The 23774-nt window shown below is 29.3% G+C and overlaps 1 protein-coding gene and 1 long non-coding RNA gene across 2 annotated transcripts; one reads left to right on the top strand and one right to left on the bottom strand.

The window, feature by feature from the left end:
• Positions 1 to 1399: 1399 nt before the first annotated feature.
• LOC114123883 (pancreatic triacylglycerol lipase-like) lies at positions 1400 to 17085 on the bottom strand. The gene is made up of 7 exons (XM_027987018.2): positions 16884 to 17085; positions 9041 to 9179; positions 7225 to 7379; positions 5207 to 5455; positions 3415 to 3603; positions 1952 to 2120; positions 1400 to 1747 (listed from the first exon to the last, which is right to left on the bottom strand). Exons 1-7 carry the CDS (start codon positions 16954 to 16956, stop codon positions 1714 to 1716), a joined length of 1008 nt encoding a protein of 335 aa, XP_027842819.1. The 5' UTR covers positions 16957 to 17085; the 3' UTR covers positions 1400 to 1713.
• A 126-nt stretch (positions 17086 to 17211) lies between these two features.
• LOC126548969 (uncharacterized) lies at positions 17212 to 18058 on the top strand. Its single transcript, XR_007603093.1, has 2 exons — positions 17212 to 17692; positions 17785 to 18058. It is a non-coding gene; the product is annotated as an uncharacterized LOC126548969 (long non-coding RNA).
• Positions 18059 to 23774: the final 5716 nt, after the last annotated feature.

The following is a 23774-nucleotide window of genomic DNA, read 5'->3' as shown; positions in this document are numbered from 1 at the left end:
CAGGTAAGTGGGTACCGCTCTGCTGTACATTAGGGCCGTATGGATCATTATATATATTATAGAAGTGTTAAATTTGAATCCAATGATAGATATCATTGTATACGAAAAACGATTCTGAATGAAGATGATTTGTCAGCCTAGGATATCATTTCGAATGGTTGGTAAAAAAGGTGGTTTATGTTTTAATGGCCTGAATACACCAGAATTTAAGTTCTTTTATAATATTATTATAAGCTAAACTTATGGAAAATCTCGAATTGAATTTTCAACTCTTAGCTACTTATACAAAAAATTTTATGAATTATACCTACAAAATAATTTGCAAATATTCATGATTTTGACGAATTTTTGTCAATATTTGAACTTCAAATGCTAATAAAAAAAAATTGTACCTATGTATGCTTATAATTTTTTAATCGCTATTAGAATAACTTATGAGGAATTTTCTATTAAATTTTCAAGTATTTTTATTGGGTCAAAAAAATTTTATCCACACTTCAAATAAAAATTTTCAGAACAACTGAAAATTTCAGTTGTCTATAAATAGCTCAAAAAAAGTCAAAATATTTTGAAAATTAAATCATATAGAGAAAATACCAATTTTAATAACTGGTAAAATTTTCAAGTATCTACGACTTATACTTTTTGAATAATAACAAATATTTAAAATCGCTTGAGGATAAATCGTTATCGTTACACTAGCTATTTCGTAAAAAATTAAAATTCAAACACACAAGTTATAAACACAAAAGTTATATGATTTTTCAACTTCAAAATTACTTGCAAATTTTCGCGTTTTCAACAGATTTCGTAAAAATTTGAATTATAAACGCTTATAAAAAAAAAATTGTGACTAACGATTTTTAAATCTTTTTAGCTACAATAAGAAAAACTCATAAGGAACTTTTTATTACATTTTTAAAATTTTTTGGTCATCCAACATTTTTTTATCGACACTTCAAAAAAAATTTTCATAAAAATCGAAAATTTCAATGGTCTATAAATAACTCAAAAATTTTTGAAAATTTATCCTAACCTAATTAATCCTAAAGAGATTGAGAGAAGATTAAGGATCTTAATAGATTATTCAACGTTATTCAATACGAACTTATATTTATATTAATTTTTCAACTCTATGTATAAATGATAATTGATAACGATTGAAACCCTGCAGTTATTTATTACAAGTATTATATTTTTAAAAAAAAAAAAAATCTAAAAATACACTTGTGATCTATTTTTTTTCAAACTATTATAAATAAATTGAAATTCATTTCTAACTTGCATCTTTTAAATCATTTTCACATTTTTTGAAATTTTTTAAGTCATTAAAATCCCAGCCTTAGATTACATAGATTAATTTGTTGAGTTAACGTACTTCTTAAAATGTATACAAATATAATATATAATTATTATTTTTTATTAGTATATATTTAATATAATCGTATAAATTGCATGAACGATTTAATAATAAGAATATTATAATGAATAATGATAAATGATTATACAAAATCAAAATTATTAGAACACAGATATTAATTAAAATGTAAACAATATGCTTGTAAAACAAACACTTTAACGTTGGATCGTAAAGCTGTTACAGTCATTATGAGTAACATACTAAATACTAATTAATATACAGACAAATCAAGCTAAATAAAAATGTTTAACAATATTTGTATGATGTAACGATACGATCGACGCCACTGCAGCTCACACAACTGACAAATAATAATTGCCAGAAAGACTGAAAAAAATATAAAAAATATGTGTTAGAAATAGATAATAGTTTGAACAAATAAAAATAATAATAATAATAATGGTATCGACAGGAAAAAATACCGTTTGCAGAAAACCGCGATTCGGCAATTGGGTAATAAAACATAAATAATACGTATGATAGTAAGTAAGATAGTAAGTTGTTATCACTTCAAAAGTTCAAAACGCGTACCTGCAATTCGCGTATTCGCCCATGTACGTGTAATTCTCGGAATCTTCGCATTTGGACTGCTCGTAATCTTTCCATTTGTCGCATTTGATCGATTTGAACTCGTCTCTGGACCGGATGGACCGCGCATAAAACTGATAAGCTTTATAATGGCTGCATATCTCGCCATACACTAAACAATATAATGTATAACATGAGATATTGTCGACTAACCACGATACCTATGTATCTCCCGGTCAACGTTTAATAATGATAAGGGACGTCTTTCACCAATCAATTCACATGACGTGTTCATCGTATACATAATTTTTTTGATTATTTAGAATTGTGGGACATTATTTGCATTCAGCACATTTTTTGTGCCATTTGCGGTCATTTTACTTCGGTCTACTACACGAATACTTATATGCAATTTAATATACAATATACGTATGGTATTAATATTATATTATATTTATTACAAGAATGTGTAAAAGTAGACTTGTGAGTTCAAAATGCATTACTATTATTTATTATTGGATATATTTCATCTTCCTTCACTCTTTTACAGTCTTAAAAGTTAATTAAGAGTGGTCGTATTTTTTACTAGTGTGTTTAAAAGCTTATTATCATAATTATAAAGAATTTTTATGATAACAATACCTACTTTTATAATTGACATTCATTTCAATAAACTTTGCATTTGTTTAATATTATATACAATAAAGTGTTATCATTTGTTTTATTGGTATTTCAATAAATTTATTTATTCTAGTTCTTGATTGCTGTTAGGCACAATCATTTTTTTTTTTTTTTAATGGTTATCTAATTTATACGCATCTAATGTTTTTCTCCTTCCGCCTTCTATATTTTAATAACAGTATTTATGTCAAATATCAGTATATATTTTTTTAAATAGTTATACTAACCAACAATAGTTGGTTTTAAAATAGAGGCTGAAGATTCTGATCTAGTATTTTACTCAGTAATTTGCGATGCAAAAGAAGAAAAACATGTGTATGCAATTAGATCAAAGAACTTGAAAAACATTAGATGTGCGTAAAAATACTGTTAGCCCTGAGCCTGAAAAAGTGTTAACGAAAATTTAAATATATCCAGTAATAATAATAAAAACTTTTAAACAAGCCAATGTATAATACTGGCAACAGATGTTTATAATAAATAAATATAATATCATCGTAATATATAATATGTATTTATATAATATTATATAGGTATAGTACTTATATAAACAAATATAATGTATGTAAGTTATCTTCAATTGCAGATTCTGTAGACCTACTTCTGTAGTAGGTTGCGAGTTGTATACGATGCATATTAAAACTATAAAATTATATAATTGATCAGTGAACACACAAGAAATCTCCTGTGAAAATTAACGTAAGATTCCGACCTTTACCGTTAATAATCTCGTTGATATTATAATAGTTGTGTATTATTTATTATTGTTGTTATTATTGTTTTACCGTAATCGTATCTGCAGCCCGGTTGTTTGGTGTTGCCTCCATTAGGATAGAAGTCGATATTTCCTATCGGTTTGTACTGCCCCAACACCAAACTTGTCGTGTGCACGACATCCACAAATTGCGCGTCGGTTTGGTCGAGTCTGTGGGCAGGCGATTTACTGGAGAACATCGGTCTGGCGGGATCCAAGCCTGGAACGTGTATACGCGTTGAAAATTAAACATTACACTCGTTTAGGTTTTCAATCGGAAAAAATACCCTTTCCATACTCTGCATTATGATAATGGTGTATCTATCAGTGTTAGTCGAATTTTAAAACGTATAAAAAAATATCGTCAGCAATATTATACTGTGCACACAGCACAGAGTAACGAACGTTTTCATAATGCATATAATATATTCATGGCAAACGTATACATTTTATCATTGAGGTAGGTGTATTACTATTTACTTTGTGTATTTTCAGATTTGTGAATATTATTTTCTCCGTCATTCATTAAAACGAAAAAAACCCATAAAACACAACACGAATACGATTTCATACACTCATTATTGTTCATTAATTATTCATAAATTGTATAATTTTACCATAGTATATCGCACAATATTATAAGACTATTTCGAATATAGCCGGTTCTGTTCCATAGAATTTCGATACCGCATTTAACTCTTATAAAACTCAAATTGCTCAACCTTAAAGGTTTTAATAATTATGTAAGTAGATACCTATTCTATATTTTTATATGTTTTTGTCAATATAAAAAATTGCAAATACTATAGTCTATAATAATATTAAAGAAAACAAAATATTCTACGTAAAAATAAATAAGCTCATTAATAAAAAAAAAAAAATGTACTACCTAAAATATTTCATAATTTAATATTTCGTGAAATTTGCAAACACTATCCATCAGAAATTAAATTTGGTAAGAATTGTAAGTGAGTGTTGTATTTATTCCGTTCTAATTTAAAAACTTCGAACCACATCTATAAAGAACCCATTCAAGTGGTCTATTGTCTATATATACGCACATAACGATGACAAATTATTACTGTCCAAAAAATATACGGCTTGTTTAAAATTACTATGTGTAAATTTCTGTTTGAACAAAAAAACGAAATACAATTATCAAAACATTCAATTCTGTATGTAATTTAACGCAATCTCTTACGGAGTTATTATTATTTTTATTTTTATTTTATTTTGCTATTTGTCATTACTAATAATAAATAACTTATATTAATATCGAGGTAAACAGTTTAATCTTTTGTCAAGTATCCACTCAATATTAAATAATTATCAAGAATATTTTTAAGTGTACCTATCTATTACACACGCACATCTTTTAGCACAAAATCTGCTTCAAGTATGCGAATTTATTGCTTTTATTATTGAAACACATGTGCATGTTATTATTAGATTAAAATATAATCATTTCGAGACTTCTAATATATTAAAAAAATACCAATGTACTTATATAAGTAGTGAATATATTAACTATAAGAATATATAAAGTAAAACTAATGTACAAAGTTATCGTTATCAAAAAAATATAAGCGATCTAATTCTTTAGAAAACGATTCATTGGTTCAAATACGTAACCAGAGTTAGTGTGTAATACCATTGAAAATATTAGTATTTATAATCGATGGTAATACATAATATTATACAGGTAAGTACTGGTCAGATCTTGTCTTATATTATTATCATTATCATTATTCGATCGGACGTTAAAAAAAAAACCAATAGTTATCGATACTGAATTTACGTTTACATTATAATTTTATACGTACCAGTGATCCTATGTACTTTTCCACCGAGTCGTTTACCGGCGTAACCAGCAATATGAGCACCCATGCTAAAACCTATAATGTGTATATCATCGTTGCTCTGAGACGTGTTTTCCGTCATTGTCATTATCATTTCACCTACATAGTTTCCGATTTCTTTGCAACGCATCCGAGCCGTAAAGTACGGAATATCCACTGCCAAGCTTTTCCAGTCCACGCACACCACATTATAATCGTACAACGGAAGATATTCTGGAAAAATTAAAAGTTTGTCAACATTTGTTGAAAAGAAATTCGGACAAAACTGCAAACCATCGATGGTGAATTTATAGGTAAATTTCTATCTAGGATTTATCACACTTCAAATAAATTGTTGTTTTGCTCTCCACACAACCCATTAAACCAAAATTAATAAAAAATGTCATTCACAACATCTCCTTATATGTATATACTATAAACGGTACAGTAAACTTAACTCACTCTCAAATCAATACAACCAAAAAAATTGAAAATTATGTGTACATCTATAGTATTCCTATTACATGATGTGCGTAACAAGTAACAACCAGAATTTAAAAGTTGAATTTTGAATGAAAATTGATAAAATAAAATATACATAGCCAAATGTTTATAAGTCCAAGCTAAGTCAATAGAGGTCGACCTATAATTATTATTTTATTATTCTATTCACCACTAGATATTGCTTCGTGCGAGATTTTTTTTTTTAATCTTATTCTACAATATGTTATTAAAATACCTACGTCAAACAAAATGAATGTGATGATGTGAATGAAAAAAGAACATGATTCGTTGCAGAATGAGAAATTCAGCTCTTATCAGAGGAACTTCGAATACCTAGTCTATTTTACCTGTTTTAATTAGCATAATATTTGTTTCAGTACATTGTTAAAAAAATATTATAATAATAATAATTTATTATTCGAATGTCACAGATATAAGTTGAATTATAATAAAATTTAGTATTTACATTACCGTAGAAAGGTGATAAATATATATATATTATATATAACCTTAATCAACTATGAGTAATCTACACTAATTGGTTTTGAGTACAAAAGTGTATACAATTCCGATAAAATCCCATTAAAATTCTAAGGAAGATAGGTCATATTTTCATAGTAATTTTATCTAGACATGTCAATTTTTTTTTCCTTTTTGTAATCGGTTACTATATTTTTGAACGATATAATGTATATTATATTATGCTATAGGTACTGTGCAGCGTTTTTGACGGTTTTCATAATATGTACCTATTGTTGACACACATCTCTATGAACAAGTGACCTTGGGTGTTTGGAACATTCGACCGGGTGTCCTGACAACCTATTCTCAGTAATGATCGAACTAATCAACATAATTCGCCGAATGTATCTAGATATATTATGCGTACATAACCTGAGTCTTATTGAATTTATTGATTGCGAAATAATCTAGTTTTGTCACGAAAACCACAGCGCAGATCGAATTTTACCGACCAACACGCCCATATTCCAATATAAGTGGGAAGTAAAAACAAAAAAAAAAAAAAAACGTAATAAATCAGAACCGTATGCAAAGTATAGCTATAGGTGGCTAACTAAATTATACATTTATGTGGTACAGGGCGTGCGATTTATTGTCGACGACAAAATAAAATCGTTATTGACACTATCCCGAGATCCGATTATATACAGGGAGGAAATCACACGCTCCACGTCGTAGCCTGCCGTTTCAAAAAACTACAAGACCAACGAACTACAATACCACCCTCGTGTTGGACACACCCTGTCGACCATCGCTATATATATGAACGATTATTTACAAGTTTTTCCATGAGTCAGTATTCGAATACTTGCTGTGTGTATATAATACTTGCAATGAGTTAAGCGTTTATAACTACTGTTTGCCAGCTTAATTACCGATCTTTAACCCAATGCATGCTTGGCTTCTACGTGCACCGTCACTGTTAAGTAGTGTTTTAACTAATAACTATATTATATATTTTAGTCTATAGCACTTACCAGCTTTCAAAATCATGCAGATGCTCTGGTCGCTTTCACTGTCGCCCAACCATCCGTGTATCAAGATTTTGGTCGGGTTACTGCCGTTGAAGCCCGATGACGACAATGATTCCGGGTCGTCGGGCACCAGCCTGAGACTAGATTCGGAGTGCTCTCTACAAACAAAACACACAGACCATCAAATGCTTGAAACCACGCCCGCCACGTGTAGATAGCGCTAGTGGTTCCGAGAAACGTCAATAAGACCATCCCGTAATTTTATCGTTTATTCAGCAGTAAAAATACTTCCGTGTTCGCGTGTGTTTGTTTGCAAGTAAGTCACTATGTCGTACACTTGTTACTCTACAAAGTTTAAGCATCTGGTACACTACACTATCATACGTGACTAGAGAGGCTAGCGTAGGTGAACAAAACATTTTATAATTAAATTTTATTATTGTTTTTTTTTTTTTTTTTCATTCAGCCATACATCTCTTTATATTAAACTAAATTTAATATTATATTTTTCGGTCGATTCCGACCTTGATGGACTTGATAAACCAAAAACGCAGAAAATCGATTTAGGTCCAATAAGACGGATGATAAATTCATCAAATGCGCATACCGGGTTATATTATTAGGTATATCGCAACGAGATGCGCGTATTGGTACCTACTGTTTTTGCAATACGCATAATAATAGTGAGAGTAAGATTTTTTTATAGAGGTCAAACATGTTTGTCGCGTATTTCTGTCCTGAAAATCTGAGCTCCCGTGACGAAGACGATGCAATGAATACCGACGTCTATACTGAGTATACACTGTTTAAGAATAAATCATTTGGCCACGGATATTATAAATTAAAAGAGAAATGGTAGCGACGATCCGCTGCTAATCCAAAAGAACTCTATATAAACTTTCCCATGTGGGATATTATAAATATTGTGATAATTCAATAATTCAAGCGGTGTATTAAAGTTTGTATAAGCTACAACTAATGAGTTCATAAGCGTTCGATTGCAGTAAAAAGGATAAAAAAAATATTGCTCATATAATAGGAAGAAAAGTTCAAAAATACCATCTAAATCCATTATCTAGAAATTGGAAATTTAACATTAACATAAAAACTATGTTATAAATGAAAAATATTCTCATTTCATAAAGTTTATCAAATCATGATTAATAAATATTATACGTATAATTGTTTATAATGTATTTCCTTAATTCCATTAAACGGTTACAACCTATTAACACCTCCTGCGGTGTCAGGTTAGTTCTTACATGTTTCTTGTTATACGTAATTAGAATTCTGAGACTGATTTTGATATTTTAGACAATAAAATACATACATATAAGGTGCATATATATGTATACATTGGTATTTGGCATATGTACTATATAAAGAGCTAACATAATTAAAACATTTAAAACTACATTTACTTATCCATTTTATACCAGTATTACTTCAATCGACTGCAAAAATCTACCACTATACGTATCATAACGTACGAGTAAATGATTAAAACTAATGAAACTTTTAAAATTAATATAACATATCATAAAATGTGTTTTGGTTTATGGTAATATGTTTAAGGGTGTAAAAATAGGGTTGTGGATGATGGGCATGTGGATGATCCTTTTCAGTTAAATTTTGTATATTCATTAGCAATAAAGGGATGTAAATTTGTTTCTGTGTCATCAAACAAAGTACTTTTCGGCAATTTTTTTTTTTTTACAAATTAAACAATGCTTAGAAATATATTTTTTAAATATATCCTAAAAAAAAAACAGCTGCCGTTGGAACAATACAACGATTTCATTTCATCCCTATCCCTTACTTCGTATACAACCAGAAAGTCACAGATTTGTTTACTTCAACTAGAAAGGAATCCGTCATGGAGTATTGGTCTGATTCGTTGTTTCCTGTTATTTCTCCGTGAAACAAATCGTCAAATGAGTTCACTTGAGTCGACGACACTGAAAGGATAAAATAAACATTTCACTATAATGTCTTTACATAATATTATAGTACCACCACAACCATATACACACATACATAAAATGTCACATTTATATAATTAATAATATAATACATTCGTATTTCGTAATATATACATGATTAAATCTTTGTATTCTGTTTAATATTGTGAAAATGTACACATCTGCATTGACATTTTTAAAAACGAAACGAACCTCTCCTATACACAATATAATATAATATCTCGTATGGTAAACGACACTTGTTGAGTATTGTCAATGTCGCATTCGATGAATAGTTTGTGCGAATGTGCATAATATATAAGATATTATATAGGTAGTGACAATGCGCGTCACCCACGTCCCACTACCGCCTCCATTAATATAGCGATGACGAATGCCAATTCGAATTATATATAATAATTTAAATTATACTAAAGCGGTATTATTTTTATTATTTTATTTTTTTAAGTAAAAAATATTTACAAACTGTATTATACATAAACGATGAGTAGGTATAAACGTTTAATGTAAACTTAATAGGAGATCACGTGACTAATTTCTTTTAAGGATGAGTTTAAAAATTCAACTAGCACACAATGGTCAATAACCTAATAACGATACTAACCATTTTAAGCTACTTACCGTTTTGTAAGTATATAATAATAATATATCAGTGAAACATTGTGTTAATAATTTTACGATTTCTTAGTAGAAAAGAAAAAGATTTATTGAACGACATACTCATGCGCGTGGGGTAGGTAGGAGAGGCAGCTGCCCCCACCGCTGGATTTTTCTCTCTCCTCATCTGTTAAAGTAATTGCTATTTTGTTTTTAAATATTTTTAATATGCAATCAAAATATTAATATAATATCGTATTAATACACATTTATTTTTCTAAGATAAAACAGCTTTAACTATAGTTAAAATGGTTTGATCTATGACAATACCGATACCACATTCAGTACATCGAATGCGCATAAAATGGTACCCAACTCAAATCAGTCAAACACTCAAACTTGATAATGCAATTTAAGCGCCAGAATATTGTTATCAAATGATAAACCATAAACGTTATAATGTGATAATTATTATTTATTATAAACGATGTTATTATAATTATTATTAATGATTTATATTTTATAATATACTGTTTGTATTGTTCATTGTAAAATAATAATATTAATTTACTAATTGTCTGTATTATTATACTATATGATTTTATTATCAGTTAGTAAACAATATGAGTACAAAGAAATTTAAAACAAAAACATTACAAGGTTTCTTTAAACCTAATCCTGACAAGTTTAAGTGTAGTTAATGCACTAAAACTTTAAAAGCTTGCAATTTATATCTGCAGCGTACACCTACTCCCAAGCAAACCAAGTATATTAATTGTACCTTATAATGTATTTATAATTTTTCTTACATACGAGTAATATGTAACCAACCATTATTATTTATTACATTTCTTTGATATATTTCCTTTTAATTAATTATACATATTGTATTATTGAAACCAATGCGTAATTAAATTAAAAAAAAAATTACTATTAATTAATATTAATTTGTTAAAACTGCAGATATCATACACCTTAAGCCAATGAGTATACTATAACAAGTAGCGATTACGTCTATACTTCAAATGTGTCGTATTTCAAGTCAAATTTACTGAACACAAATTGTTATTGTATTTTAATGTATTTCATTATATTTTTGAACAATTTAATACAAATCATTAAAAAAACATCGGGGTTGGGGTATTTGAATTCTTGGACGAATTAAACGTCACTAAGATATTGTTTCCCGTGTCAAAAAGACCTGCGCATATTTATGGTGAACGATATTTAGGTATCTTATAATTAGAAATATATGTGCCGCGTTGATGACCCGCGATGATTATTCAGATGACAGCACAATGTCGTATAATAGACGTGGGTAAACTTGCTTTATTTGTCGATGTTGGAATTATAATATACATTTTGGTATTCTTATTGCCATGATTTTGCACCGAGTGTTACGACTATCTTAACCTATATATTTATTATGGCATCATTATTATATTATATTATATTATGGTTCAGAAAGTTTCAGTCGTGAGACGATTTTTTTTCTATCAGCATTAATCGAATATCAAACGATTATCCTTCTTTATGCATTTTTACTATTATTGGGTGCTCTCATGTTTTACTTGAATTCGTTCATTAAAAAATCGGGTATTACATTATTATCTTTTAGTTTGGTATGATATCAATAATATCATTGCGTTTGTACACTTGAAATTCAATATTATTATACCTATTATTTAAAACGCACGAGAGAAGTGAGGAAAACACAATCTAAAATCGTTTCAACTTCCTGGTTTCCATACGCGTAATATTTATTAATCGAAAATACGATAAGATACGTATATTACAACCAACCATTAACGTCATATAATAATAATATACCTATTATGATATTTCTCAATAGTATTCAATACTTTTAGTCCATTTAAGCAATATAATATATTATAATATTATGTTTAATGTTATAAACTGTAATAGACACTATAACGAAAACAATATACACGAATATGCATGATATACCTATGACATATTAACATGTTTATGAATAACAATATAAATAAATGAGTAGTATATTAATTAAAAATTATACTTTCTACCACGCGATATATGCATATTAAACGTAATAATGGCTGTAAGTACGCTAAAAACGCTACAATGACACCTCTATATAAGTGTTTAAGTGTGTGTGTATACAGGGGTGGTTTACAAGAGGTGGTATAGTGTTGTGGTTGAATCCCCTCCCCCCCACAATATTAGTTCAAGGATTATTTCTCGTTTGTACTAGTTAATTTACCAAAAAAAAAAAAAAAACCGTAGTATACTTAGGTACCTATATACTATTCTTTAACGGTACCTATATTTACAATAAGTACTTAATATTATAATATTACCCAATGGTTTATCACTTATTAGAGCACTGCGGTCGAGTATTTATAATTGTTGTTTATATTGTATATTATGTAACTTAATTAGATATAGGTTAATAATAATTTGTGTCTAGCCACGAATTTTTTTCATTCCTAAATCCTACAGTGTGTGTGTGCGTATATATGTGTGTGGGACAAAATGTATTAAGTCCCATTGAAACGCATAATGGACATACTGTGATTATATCGACAACGGCATTGGTAACCATAATACATGTAATATTCGCGTACAGTTGTAGTGACGAAAGTCAACGCGGCTGGCGAAAATATATTTTATATACATTATCTAGGTACATGGAACAGTGATGTATGATTGATTATGTCAAGGTTACATACTACCGGAATGGATTTATATACGTGTCGTGTATGTGTTAAAAGTGAAATGTTACGGTCAATTAGCAAGTACCTAATATGGCGAATATCATATTATATTATGTCTGTATGAAATATGTACTCGCTAGTAAGCTGAGATAAGTTTTTGTACAATTAAAATAATATTATAATAAGTAACAAATGTTCCTGTTCTAGTATAGATACATAATTTTACTTCATAACAAGATAATTATTATTTAATTACGTTGGTTATTAGCAGCTTGATCGTTTTGTGTATATTTCGATGTGAAATGTACTAATGTGTGTTAGTTCTTGTTTTAAGAACATATTATATACCATATAGCTGATCGGATGATATTGAAAAAAAATAAAAATGTTAACATTCTTATGAATTTACCGTTCAAACTTCTACTCTTATGAAATACAAGAAATATAGTGTTTGATATAATTTTAAACAATACATCGTTTTTTTGTAAACGGTGAAAAGCGAATATAAAATGTTTTATATCACAAGTGATATTACTGTAATTATTAAACGTTATTGCAGTCATCTAAAATTCGAGACGATCATAAAACCCACGAGTTCAATTTCTTTCAAATACAAACATTTTTTCTACATAAAATGTGTTCGACCACCGACAGTTGACTGAACCATGTACGTCACCAGCTGATAATACCTATAGTAATTCAATTACATCGTTCGATTAGAATTTGTGACAAATACATTGTCAGTATTTTACGTCTTCGTTACCAACTAATGACATAACTCGACGCATTCTTACAAGAGTTTTTCGTATTATAATAGTTATGTTGACATGTGATTACCCACTTATTTATATAAATACAATATCCTGTTAACTGTATTATTTCCAAAATTATAAAAAAAAAAATGATACCGTGGATCACCAAAATTGAAAATTAAATTATAATACGTATGCACTACACAGTTTATATACTCAGTCGTGCCTCCAGTATCAGATAATAATAATATAATGTATATACACGTTTTTCACTATCTTCTGCAGTTTACTGCGTTTTAAAAAGTCGATAAGGCGTTAGGTTACGTGCGTTGAGGTTACCTATATAATATGTTTAACATTTTTTCTACGAGATATCATAGAGGAGGAAGCGAGTTCTGGGTTTCGACGAAAACAATAATATAAATGGAAGGTATTATTATAAACGAATTCGGGACGGACGTGCAAAATTCCTCGTTTTAAAAAATACGTTTAAAGGATATAATGTTTTTTCTGGTTTTATGTTTAACAAGTGTGTGTATGTTAAATATTGTTGTCGGTAGGTCTAACTAGCCGTACAGTGAAAGCAGTTTCCCATTACGCGCGCGGAAACCCGAAAAAATAGATCATAATAACAATAATAATGATGTATAATAATATTCGCAAACTATATTATATACTACACGTACGATAATAATGTTTTTTTTTTTTATATATATATATATAAAGTACGGCCATGCTAGTCATAATAATAAGCGCATATAATATAACATGATAATATTATACACATAATATAGTAAATACAGCAGTGGTAATGTGCGGCGGCGGCGGCGGCGGACGAGAGAGACGCGAAGCCTTCGATACACCGCACACCGCTCGGTAGATCAATAACGCACACCACACCGACATGCATATAATATACTGTACAACTATCGCCTATTTTTTAATTTTTTTAATACTATAATATTATCATAATTTATGGCGGCGCGTGTTCGCGTGCGAATGTGTTGCGCGCGATTTGTCGGTTTTAGCTGTATACATTCAAGAACGCGCAGCATCTGCAGCCGCGGACTACGATATATGTACATGCGCCGCCCGACTCGCGTAACGCCAATATACGTGTAAACGAATATAATGATGATAATATTTACGGTGTAATAATATATACATTATTTATGGCATTAAAATATTTTAATATGTACGCGAAGAAAATAAAAACCGCGTTGATACGTTACAATTTATATTATACCTGATATATTATTATATGTACACTCTTTTACGTGTGCGGTTACACGTTATATTATACACGGCGATATTATAATATTAGGTGCCTACGCATTATTACAGTGGTCCCCCCCTTGTTCCGAGCTGAGAGCTTTTTGTTCGGAATACGCATGCACAGACAAGTTTATAAAGCAACTATATACAGATGACTCGATTTCATCTCTGATGCACGGCCTCCCGCCAATTGTCACGCACTGGTGATATTTACATAATTTATAATGTACGCAGCTTATCACGCTGTAGTCCGGACGATAGCTGCGAAATTAGTGTAGCTAATACAAAACACGTTTATCGAATATCGATCGCACGATTTACTATCAAAATAAAAGCAAAATATGTTGTCGTGGGGTTTTATGTAAACACGCACTGTCACCAGTGTGACAAATGGTGACCGTACCATCATGTTGTAACACATAATACGCACGGAGTCGGCTATTTAGTTATTTTATAACACGTCAGTGATGGGAATATGCGATATGCTTTTGGCGATAACGTTTGATTCGGTCCCGTCGATCTTGGGTTCTAAAAATCCCCAAGAATTTCGGTCACAGTATGCGGCCGTCGGATTATCCAGTGGACGGATATTTATTATTTTGAATAATAATAAATTGCTCGACGGTTTACTAAACATGTAAACGATTATACCGCAGAGTGTACCGGGTACCTATATAGATTTTCGGGGCTTTTAAAATCGTTTAAAAATCGAAAGAAATTTATGAAGAGTGAAGACCCTCGTGGTCGAAGAAGTCAAATTCAGGGACAAAGTTATGACAGTTAGGACGTTAAGTATATGAAATAAAATAAAATGGAAGGATGAACTACACACAGAACAATATACATCTCTTTAAAAATGTACTTCCATGAATGTATAAATATCAAATACTTGTAATTTTAAAAAGTGACTTAAAAGTCCATAAACAATATATACATAGTATATGAACCATAAATATTACACCTTTAAAAAAAATAACTAATACACGATAAGGGTAAATGTGCTTGGAATAGTAATTAAGGAAAGCTTCCGCACATAATATAGCTTTTAAACCTTTTACTACCCTTGCCAAAACTTATATTGGCGGCTGGAGAGGCCGTAGACTTCATCGTGGATACCTTCAATAGCTCCTTCAATTGGTTATCGAAATTGCGCTCACGTGATTGACGATTTTATCAAAATATTCTCATAATCCGAATTACATTCACTGTGTTGTAAAACTTAAGTTTCTATTTTTAAATATTTTATAAGTATATTACTATGTAATATATCTATATAATTTATACTTGAGAATTATAATTATTCATATTTACTATTGAGTGTTTAAGAAATAATAAAAAACATAACAATCAATTGCTTTACAAATTAAGAAACCATAACGACAGCGACATTAATAGATTATGAAATAATTGTATATACTATCTTATAAATTCGGGAAACCTTGATATTAAATTAATCGTAAAAGTATATATAGAAAAAAAGAGATAAATGTATTACATGTGATAAGTACTCGTAGTATATAAAGTATTCAAATTCGTATGGGAAAATATTTATAGGTATGCGTGGTTTACATTTTAAATTGATGACCTCTTCCCGAATCTATTCGTGCTCTCCTGCACCGCAAATGGCAACCACGTTATTGTTTCGGAATAATTCAATTTACCCGATAATATTATGCGTACCGGAACGATTATTATTATATGACCAGCAGCAATATTACTATATGTAAATTGGCTTTTGTGAGGTCGACAAAATGGTTTAAAAAATTTGTTTTGGAAAAACGTTTGGAAAATTAACATTTTAAAAAGGTTGTATTATAATGCAATGCACATGTATATAATCTAGTGCGTATATGTGTATAAGTACGTTACTCGCATGCTATATTAGTACAACAAACAAACACGATAATCTCACACTCTCGCCATTCGTAATTCCTTCGCAGATTTATCTCTCTTCGGTGAATACTATATACATTCGTGTTATGTAACAACGGTAAAATAAAAATGTGCCAAGCATTAACGACCGTATATATATATATATATATATATGCATAGGTACTGTGAGTGTACTGATTCAGTTTCATCAACCCGATACGTCGAGAACAATGTCGTGTTTACACTTCGTGTTTGTCGTTAAACATAAATTTTTGAACGAAAAATTGACACGTCGTCTCATCAGTATATATTTTATAAATATTATACATTATTTAATAAATAATTTGTTTTCTCGTTAAAACAGATCACCATTTTAATAAAAAAAAATCTATCCGTTATACGCACAAAAAAAAAAAATAAGTACTTCAATTATACCGGTATGAGGTCCGTCCGAGAACGAAAATCAAACTTAACGGTTGTATACTTACCGAAGTGCGATAGTTGCAAACAAAGAAGAAAAAACTGGACGAGGCCGAATGACGATAGTATCCTTTTAGACATTGTGATGACAAACGCAGCTAGTTATACTATAAAGAATAAGTCGTCTTTTGAATCGCAAACGGAAAATGTGCATATAATATGTATAATATATCGCCAGACGACTCGATGAGTTTCTAATTTATACTATTCTAATTTATAGTAAGTACTATATATAATACCTACGAGCGGCTCGGATCACCGCACTCGAACATGAAACGACACCGTAATGAAAACAGATAAAAAAAAATCACTTGATAAATAATAAGCTAATAGGAAATACAGCAAGAACACGAAAAATCAATTTAGTGTCACGATGATGGTATAATTTTAACTTTATTTATTATAATAATATGCACATTAAAAATAACTATGAGCGATTCTCGAGCGCATATCAATTATAATTATTATTACATTGCATAATATAAATCCACTGTTGCAGATTATATAAATCGATATTCGACAGACTACAAAACGACGATAATAATATGAAAAATCGTTAACTCGAACCGCATCATATCCGGATCTCGTGAACTTTATTTCAGCGTACTTATAAATTATTATGTTGCAATCTGTGAACACAATGTATAATATACTTAAATATTGTGTGCGTTTATACATTTTGTCAATATTGCACCGACCGTAATCGTGTATAATATTTATTGTTTATTTTGCGTTGAGTCTTCGCAGAAACATAAAATATAAACTAATACGAAACTCGACAAAGGCACTAATTTTCCGGATTCCTACACACGAAATAGTAGGTTTATGTAATTATCTAAATTAAATTTTAAGTTTTAAGACCTGCTGCAGGGTGTGATGCAAAGTTATTCGGAAATAACTACATTTCAGAAAATGACGCTGTTCAGGAATACGATATCATTCACTGCACATCAAATGCAGCAATGCAAATGCAGTATATTCTTGCAGTTCGATAAACCTGATAACCAAAAAGTTCCAGCTAAATCGCCAAAAAAAGCTTTCGTGTCAAATCTCGACCAATAACTTGCGCATTCAAACATAACCAGACAGCTTGATGAAAACTAATCTGTAAAATGAAATTTAAGATGATGCTATTTATTGGTATTTTTTGTTTTTTAGTATATAAAATAAATTATCAAGAAAATGTGTTTTATTTTTTCTTTCAATATTCAAACATCTTCCGTTTCATTACACTCCACACTGTATATATATACCTAACTGCAATCGTTGTAGAGTTTATTGTTATCGAAGTCGGTATTATCGTTTTTACAAATATCAATATTTATTACTATGGGTATATTTATATACAACTATAACTTATAGTGTATTATAATAACATAGATACGCTATATTATATAACTCCAATATCTTCAGCATTTATTTACATTTATGAATTTTCGACAATTATTCTCATAAGTCATAGGTATATATTAAACGTTATTATGCGTAATTTTACGAACATATTTTGTTGTTGTTTTTCGTCCAAAAAATCAAACAAATTATTCGCAAAATTATCATACATTGAAAAGTTGGTTAAGTTCACGACATTTTACAAGTAGCCGTTGTTTTTTCTTAATTCTTCACAAACAAAAAACCTAGTCTTTAAAATTACACTAAGTATCTGTAAAATAACGTTTATGAAAAAATTCAGAAATTCTCAAATTTACATACTTGGTAAAATGGAGCTCGCTACGCAATAACTACGATTCGGATGATTAAATTGTGCAGTTTTTATCCCCAATCACTAATTTAACATCAGTACGTATATAATGTATGCCATGCATCTGTTATACGTTTATAAATAACGCGCCCGTAAATATATGAAAATTAAAAAAGTCAAATAACGTCTAAATAATAGATTTGTATATCTCTCCACGACACTCGACATTGCGGGGTAGTATACAGGATATAATACTATGCACTCCAAATATAATATTATAAATATATAAATACTTATTAAGCTATTGTAAACTAACCATTCTTTTTTCGAAATATAATATACTAAAAGATTTTATTTATGGCCCGAAATTCTTGGCAGCGTAATCTTCAAAGTTTATAAGCTTAACACTCGCCATAAATATTTATTCAGTTATTTTACCGAATATATTTTTACAACCAGAACGTTGTTTCAAAAATTGTTTTCATAAAAATTGCACGGATTTTTCAGATTATATAATATTTACTGAGAACAAACTACTCTTTTAAAAGTAATATTTAATAGTCTTTAATATAATAAAGCGCCGCGTAAACGTCATAAATACCTTATAAACTAATATAATTATTATTATTTTTGGTATATCTATAATATACTTGTTATTATTATTTTTTTTTTTTTTATGAATTTAATACATAATATACTAACACGCAATACACTATACAAGTATAAATACGACATAATACAGAAACTGACCAACGCCACCAACATAGTACCTATTATTAAAATATGATATACACTAATAATTTTAATAACATCACTGAAAATAAAACCTTGATCATATTCACAAAAAATTATGTAGGGCAATAATCTTATTGCTATAAACACCCAACAAGATATTTGCCTAACCAACAGACATAATATTATATTATAATTGTTAATAAGATAATAATACCAACAAAATAGCATTGTATTGTTGACGAATATATTATTGTTAAACTGATACTTGAATTTTTAATTAATTATATTTATTAGCACAACATAGACAATTTTATATTATCATCGTAATGATTAATAAAACTAATTTATCAATTTCCCATTGTTCAATTAATATTACAAAATAATAATTCCTGTTGTTCGGTCGTCCGTCAGTTATATTATTATATTCTTATTTCAATAATATAATTAAATCGTCGCAATAATATATTATATTATAATATTTTAAATTTTAATACCATATACATTTCAGTGTCGTTGTTGCCGTTGATCACGTTTCAATTAAATAAATTTTATTTATTTGCAAAACACCATCGCCAACGTGAAACGTAAATTTTTCGACGCCATTAAATGCACTACAAAATAACAAAAAAAACTCGTAAACACGCGGTCGAGTGCTACAATTATATTTTAAACCAGGCATATATAAATTATGCGTCTATACATATTGTGTACATTATATTACACATTCGCACTCATAATAATACAACTACAGCATATATAATATAATTTATTATACTGGGTGTTTCGCTATAACTATGCTTACCCCCCATTTTTTCTTTTAATATTGAATTATTCAAATTCTGATTTTCAGAACTTTTAATACTTATTATAGATTTTCGTATATTGTTTAAGAAGTGTCTTAGGGAAATTCAATCATCTTTTTTAAAATTAAATCTAACCTTCAGACTTCATTAGTGTAAATTGTTAAGCATGTAATTTTTTTTTTTTTTTTGGTAATCTGAATTTCAAATAAACTTTATTCGAATTTTCAAATTTGTGAGTTAATCGTTTCTTACTCGTAGTTATTGAAACGTTTATCTAAGTACATTAAGAATTATAGTTCTTATATTAATAATGATTTCGCAAAAATATAAATATTTGATCAAGTGTTTTATTACACATATAGTATAATAAACTTATTATAATATAAGTACTCGAAAAGTTTCTAGAAATTATAAAATATTAATAATTATGTGTTAATTATTACTATAATTTAAAACAACCATAGCGTTCCTATTATTGTAGGCTATTATCCCCCTAGAACATTTTACTTAAATTTTAATAGCTTGGAAACAACTTGTTTGAAATCGTCTGCTGAATAACAGTAATAGAAAAAATTGTGAAAAAAAGAAGTTACAAAACACTTCTTAAATGATACGAAAATTTAGTAAGTATAATATTTACCTGAAAAAATTCCAAAAAAAAAAAAAATTTGAGTAATACATAATTAAATGAAAATTTGAAGTGAGTATACTTTGTGTAACTCACCCTGTGCAAATAGGTGTGGTACTCAAAGATATACAGCGCGATTCTTGCGGTTGATGACTCGAAAGGTAGGATACAATTATGTAGTATTGTCAAATGCAATTATTACATTGATTGTTTTACATATCAATTTTATTTTTTTATTAATTCATCATCAATGTATTTGTTTTGTATCGACAATAAATAATAATGGAACAAACAGGTCGCGGACACAATTTTATATAATACGCATTTGTGTGTTTCTCTATGTTTTGTTTATTCAAATATCAGGTATACAATATAGATTTTATATTTATTTATTTTCATTTTACATGCTTTTATTCCGCATTTTTCGAAAAAATATTGCCTTTATGAAAATATCATTATGGTCGATTATGCCATGTTTAAGGATTTTTTATTTTATTTTCTATATTTTTGGTATCAAAAATCAGTTGTTATACAAAAACATATCAAAATAGTATACATTACTATAAAATTAATAATCTTAAATGAAAAGATAATTATTTATGAGATTGATATGATGGTAACAGTAACAATAAAATCGATTAATTAAAACTTAAATTAAAAAATAATTATTTGATTTAAGAAAATTTAATTGTTTATATACATGAATCTGTGTATAATTAAATCGAATATAAATATAAATTCATTATAACTCACTAATAGTGATAAAATAAAATACAAAAAAAAAGCTCTTAAAGAGCTATTTTCTATACTAGGACTTAGGAGATTTAGATCCTTATTTTTGTTTTTTCATTCTCAAAGAGAACATTTTTGATTTACACAAATAGGTGCTGAAAATTGAACAATACTCAACATTATATATAATTTACAAAAAAACGATCTAAGTTTTGATGAGCGAGAACCCGAGTAACAAGGCGATATTGGAGTGGTGACTTTTCTGTGTGCGTACGGAACGATCCGATATTTCTTTTACAGTCATTCTACATAATTATCACTACTAATGATCATTTTCTACGCTCATATTCAAAATACCCGTATGTGTGCACTTAGAAAATTGCCTATACTGAACTCCTTATAACTATTCCATTACAAATTACAATCCTCTTATTTATGATATTATTTATTATCTGCAGCTATTAAATTTAAAAAAAAAAGAATATTGTATATTTTAAAACTACACTTATTTTATGTATATATTCTAATTGTTCATAACTAACGTATATAAGTGTACTGCGTCCCCCCTATTCCCTAACAATAAATAGTTTTTCGCAACGGTACGTGCCGTTATATTTCAATAACATTATTTTCTTCAAACGAACGATGCTGATTTTTTTAAACGTATTTAAATCAACTTTGATGATTACATCGATACTGTCTTTAATTCTTACTAATATTTTTATATTACACACTTTCGGAGATAAGCATTTTTTTTTTGTTTGCTTACTCGAGCTAATGGTTTATTTTTTTTTCTTCGACGTGATTATTGTATAAATCTCCTGAGATTGTCAATCAATATGACGTGCAGCTAACAGTATTCACGAAGACAGCGATGACGTTTTATTACACGTCGGGACCATAGTGGTATAGTAAGTGATATTTTTTCAATGAGCAAAGCAAAACCTACGTTACATATTTACTTTAATCATACATAATCAATTAAGCGTTATTACACAATAGGTATACCTTCAATGACTATGACCAGTAAATTATCATACGCAAAAATATAAGAGTATATGACATGAACCAACCCTTTCCCCACGCCACACCAATTATTTTTTCAAAGTTTCGAACAAGTGCCCATTTAGACCAATTCAAATTTACCATCACATCACTGCAAATTAGGTACGGTTCCAAAGTACTTGTTGCGCAGTGCGCGCGCGGGTGATTCGAACCATTTTTTAAGTGGCTAGCGTGAAAAGTATTATATATACAAATATATAGGTATTAAAGTACTCAAAACAAACATTTGGCACTACGTATACGAAGAACGTTTTGGACCCTAACGAACGTACGTCTTATATATGTTACACGATATACGATAGAGCTATGCAGAACTTATATTACATTTTTAATATATATTTGGACATATTTTGCGTAGGTAGCTCTAATTTAATAACAATGAGGGGAGTTGGTGCAATTTTTCGTTGGTGGACGGTGGCCGTGTCCGTATGGGGGTACATGATATTAAAGTCACGCTTACTTCTAAAATATCCTTAAAATAAGCCATAAATGCGGCTGCTATACGTCATGATATTAACCAGTTGATTCAAACAAAGTCAATGGTAACCAATCGGACGATCGAGGACTTTTAAGGGGATGGGCCACTGCGGTGAGCATCGTGTAGGCCATTCTCGCTATCGAACTCGATAATCTGGAACGATTAACTTTCAGCCAAGTGTATCGGTGTTTAATACATATATATAGATAGGTATCTCTGAAATCAGTTAACTGGCTATACTAAATGTATGACAGTATTGTCCGCATATGGGTACAGACCATCATATAATTGTTCACTCCCAAAAAGTTAGAAATATCAAATACATATAATGCATTATGCAACGGTAGATTTGATAAATTCATGAGTTGATATTATAAACCATCGTGTGATGTGCTGTTTAAAGTGAATAAAAAAAATCGTTCTCTGTTGATCCCTATACAAACTTTTGCACTCGCCCGCCACCGGGTCGTAGACTGACGGCACACGCGTGACGTACTACCAATTTATCGTAATATTTAACATCACGTACTTCTTTTTCATCATACCCAATAACCTATAAATTCGTAGATCTCTGCGTTACGATTTCGTTTCGCGTTTCCGACTCGTTTAAACACAAATATTGGCTATATATACAGACACACGTTGAAATATAGGTAATATAAATCGATAAAGGACTATATTATAGAGGAGAGGAAAGTTGACGGTTCTCATTTTTGATACAGCGGAAAGGTGTAGAAATAAATCAACAAAAAACACAAC

The sequence above is a fragment of the Aphis gossypii genome, chromosome 1, assembly GCF_020184175.1.
Source record: "Aphis gossypii isolate Hap1 chromosome 1, ASM2018417v2, whole genome shotgun sequence".
Lineage (NCBI taxonomy): Eukaryota > Metazoa > Arthropoda > Insecta > Hemiptera > Aphididae > Aphis > Aphis gossypii.
This window is presented reverse-complemented; position numbering and strand designations above follow the sequence as displayed.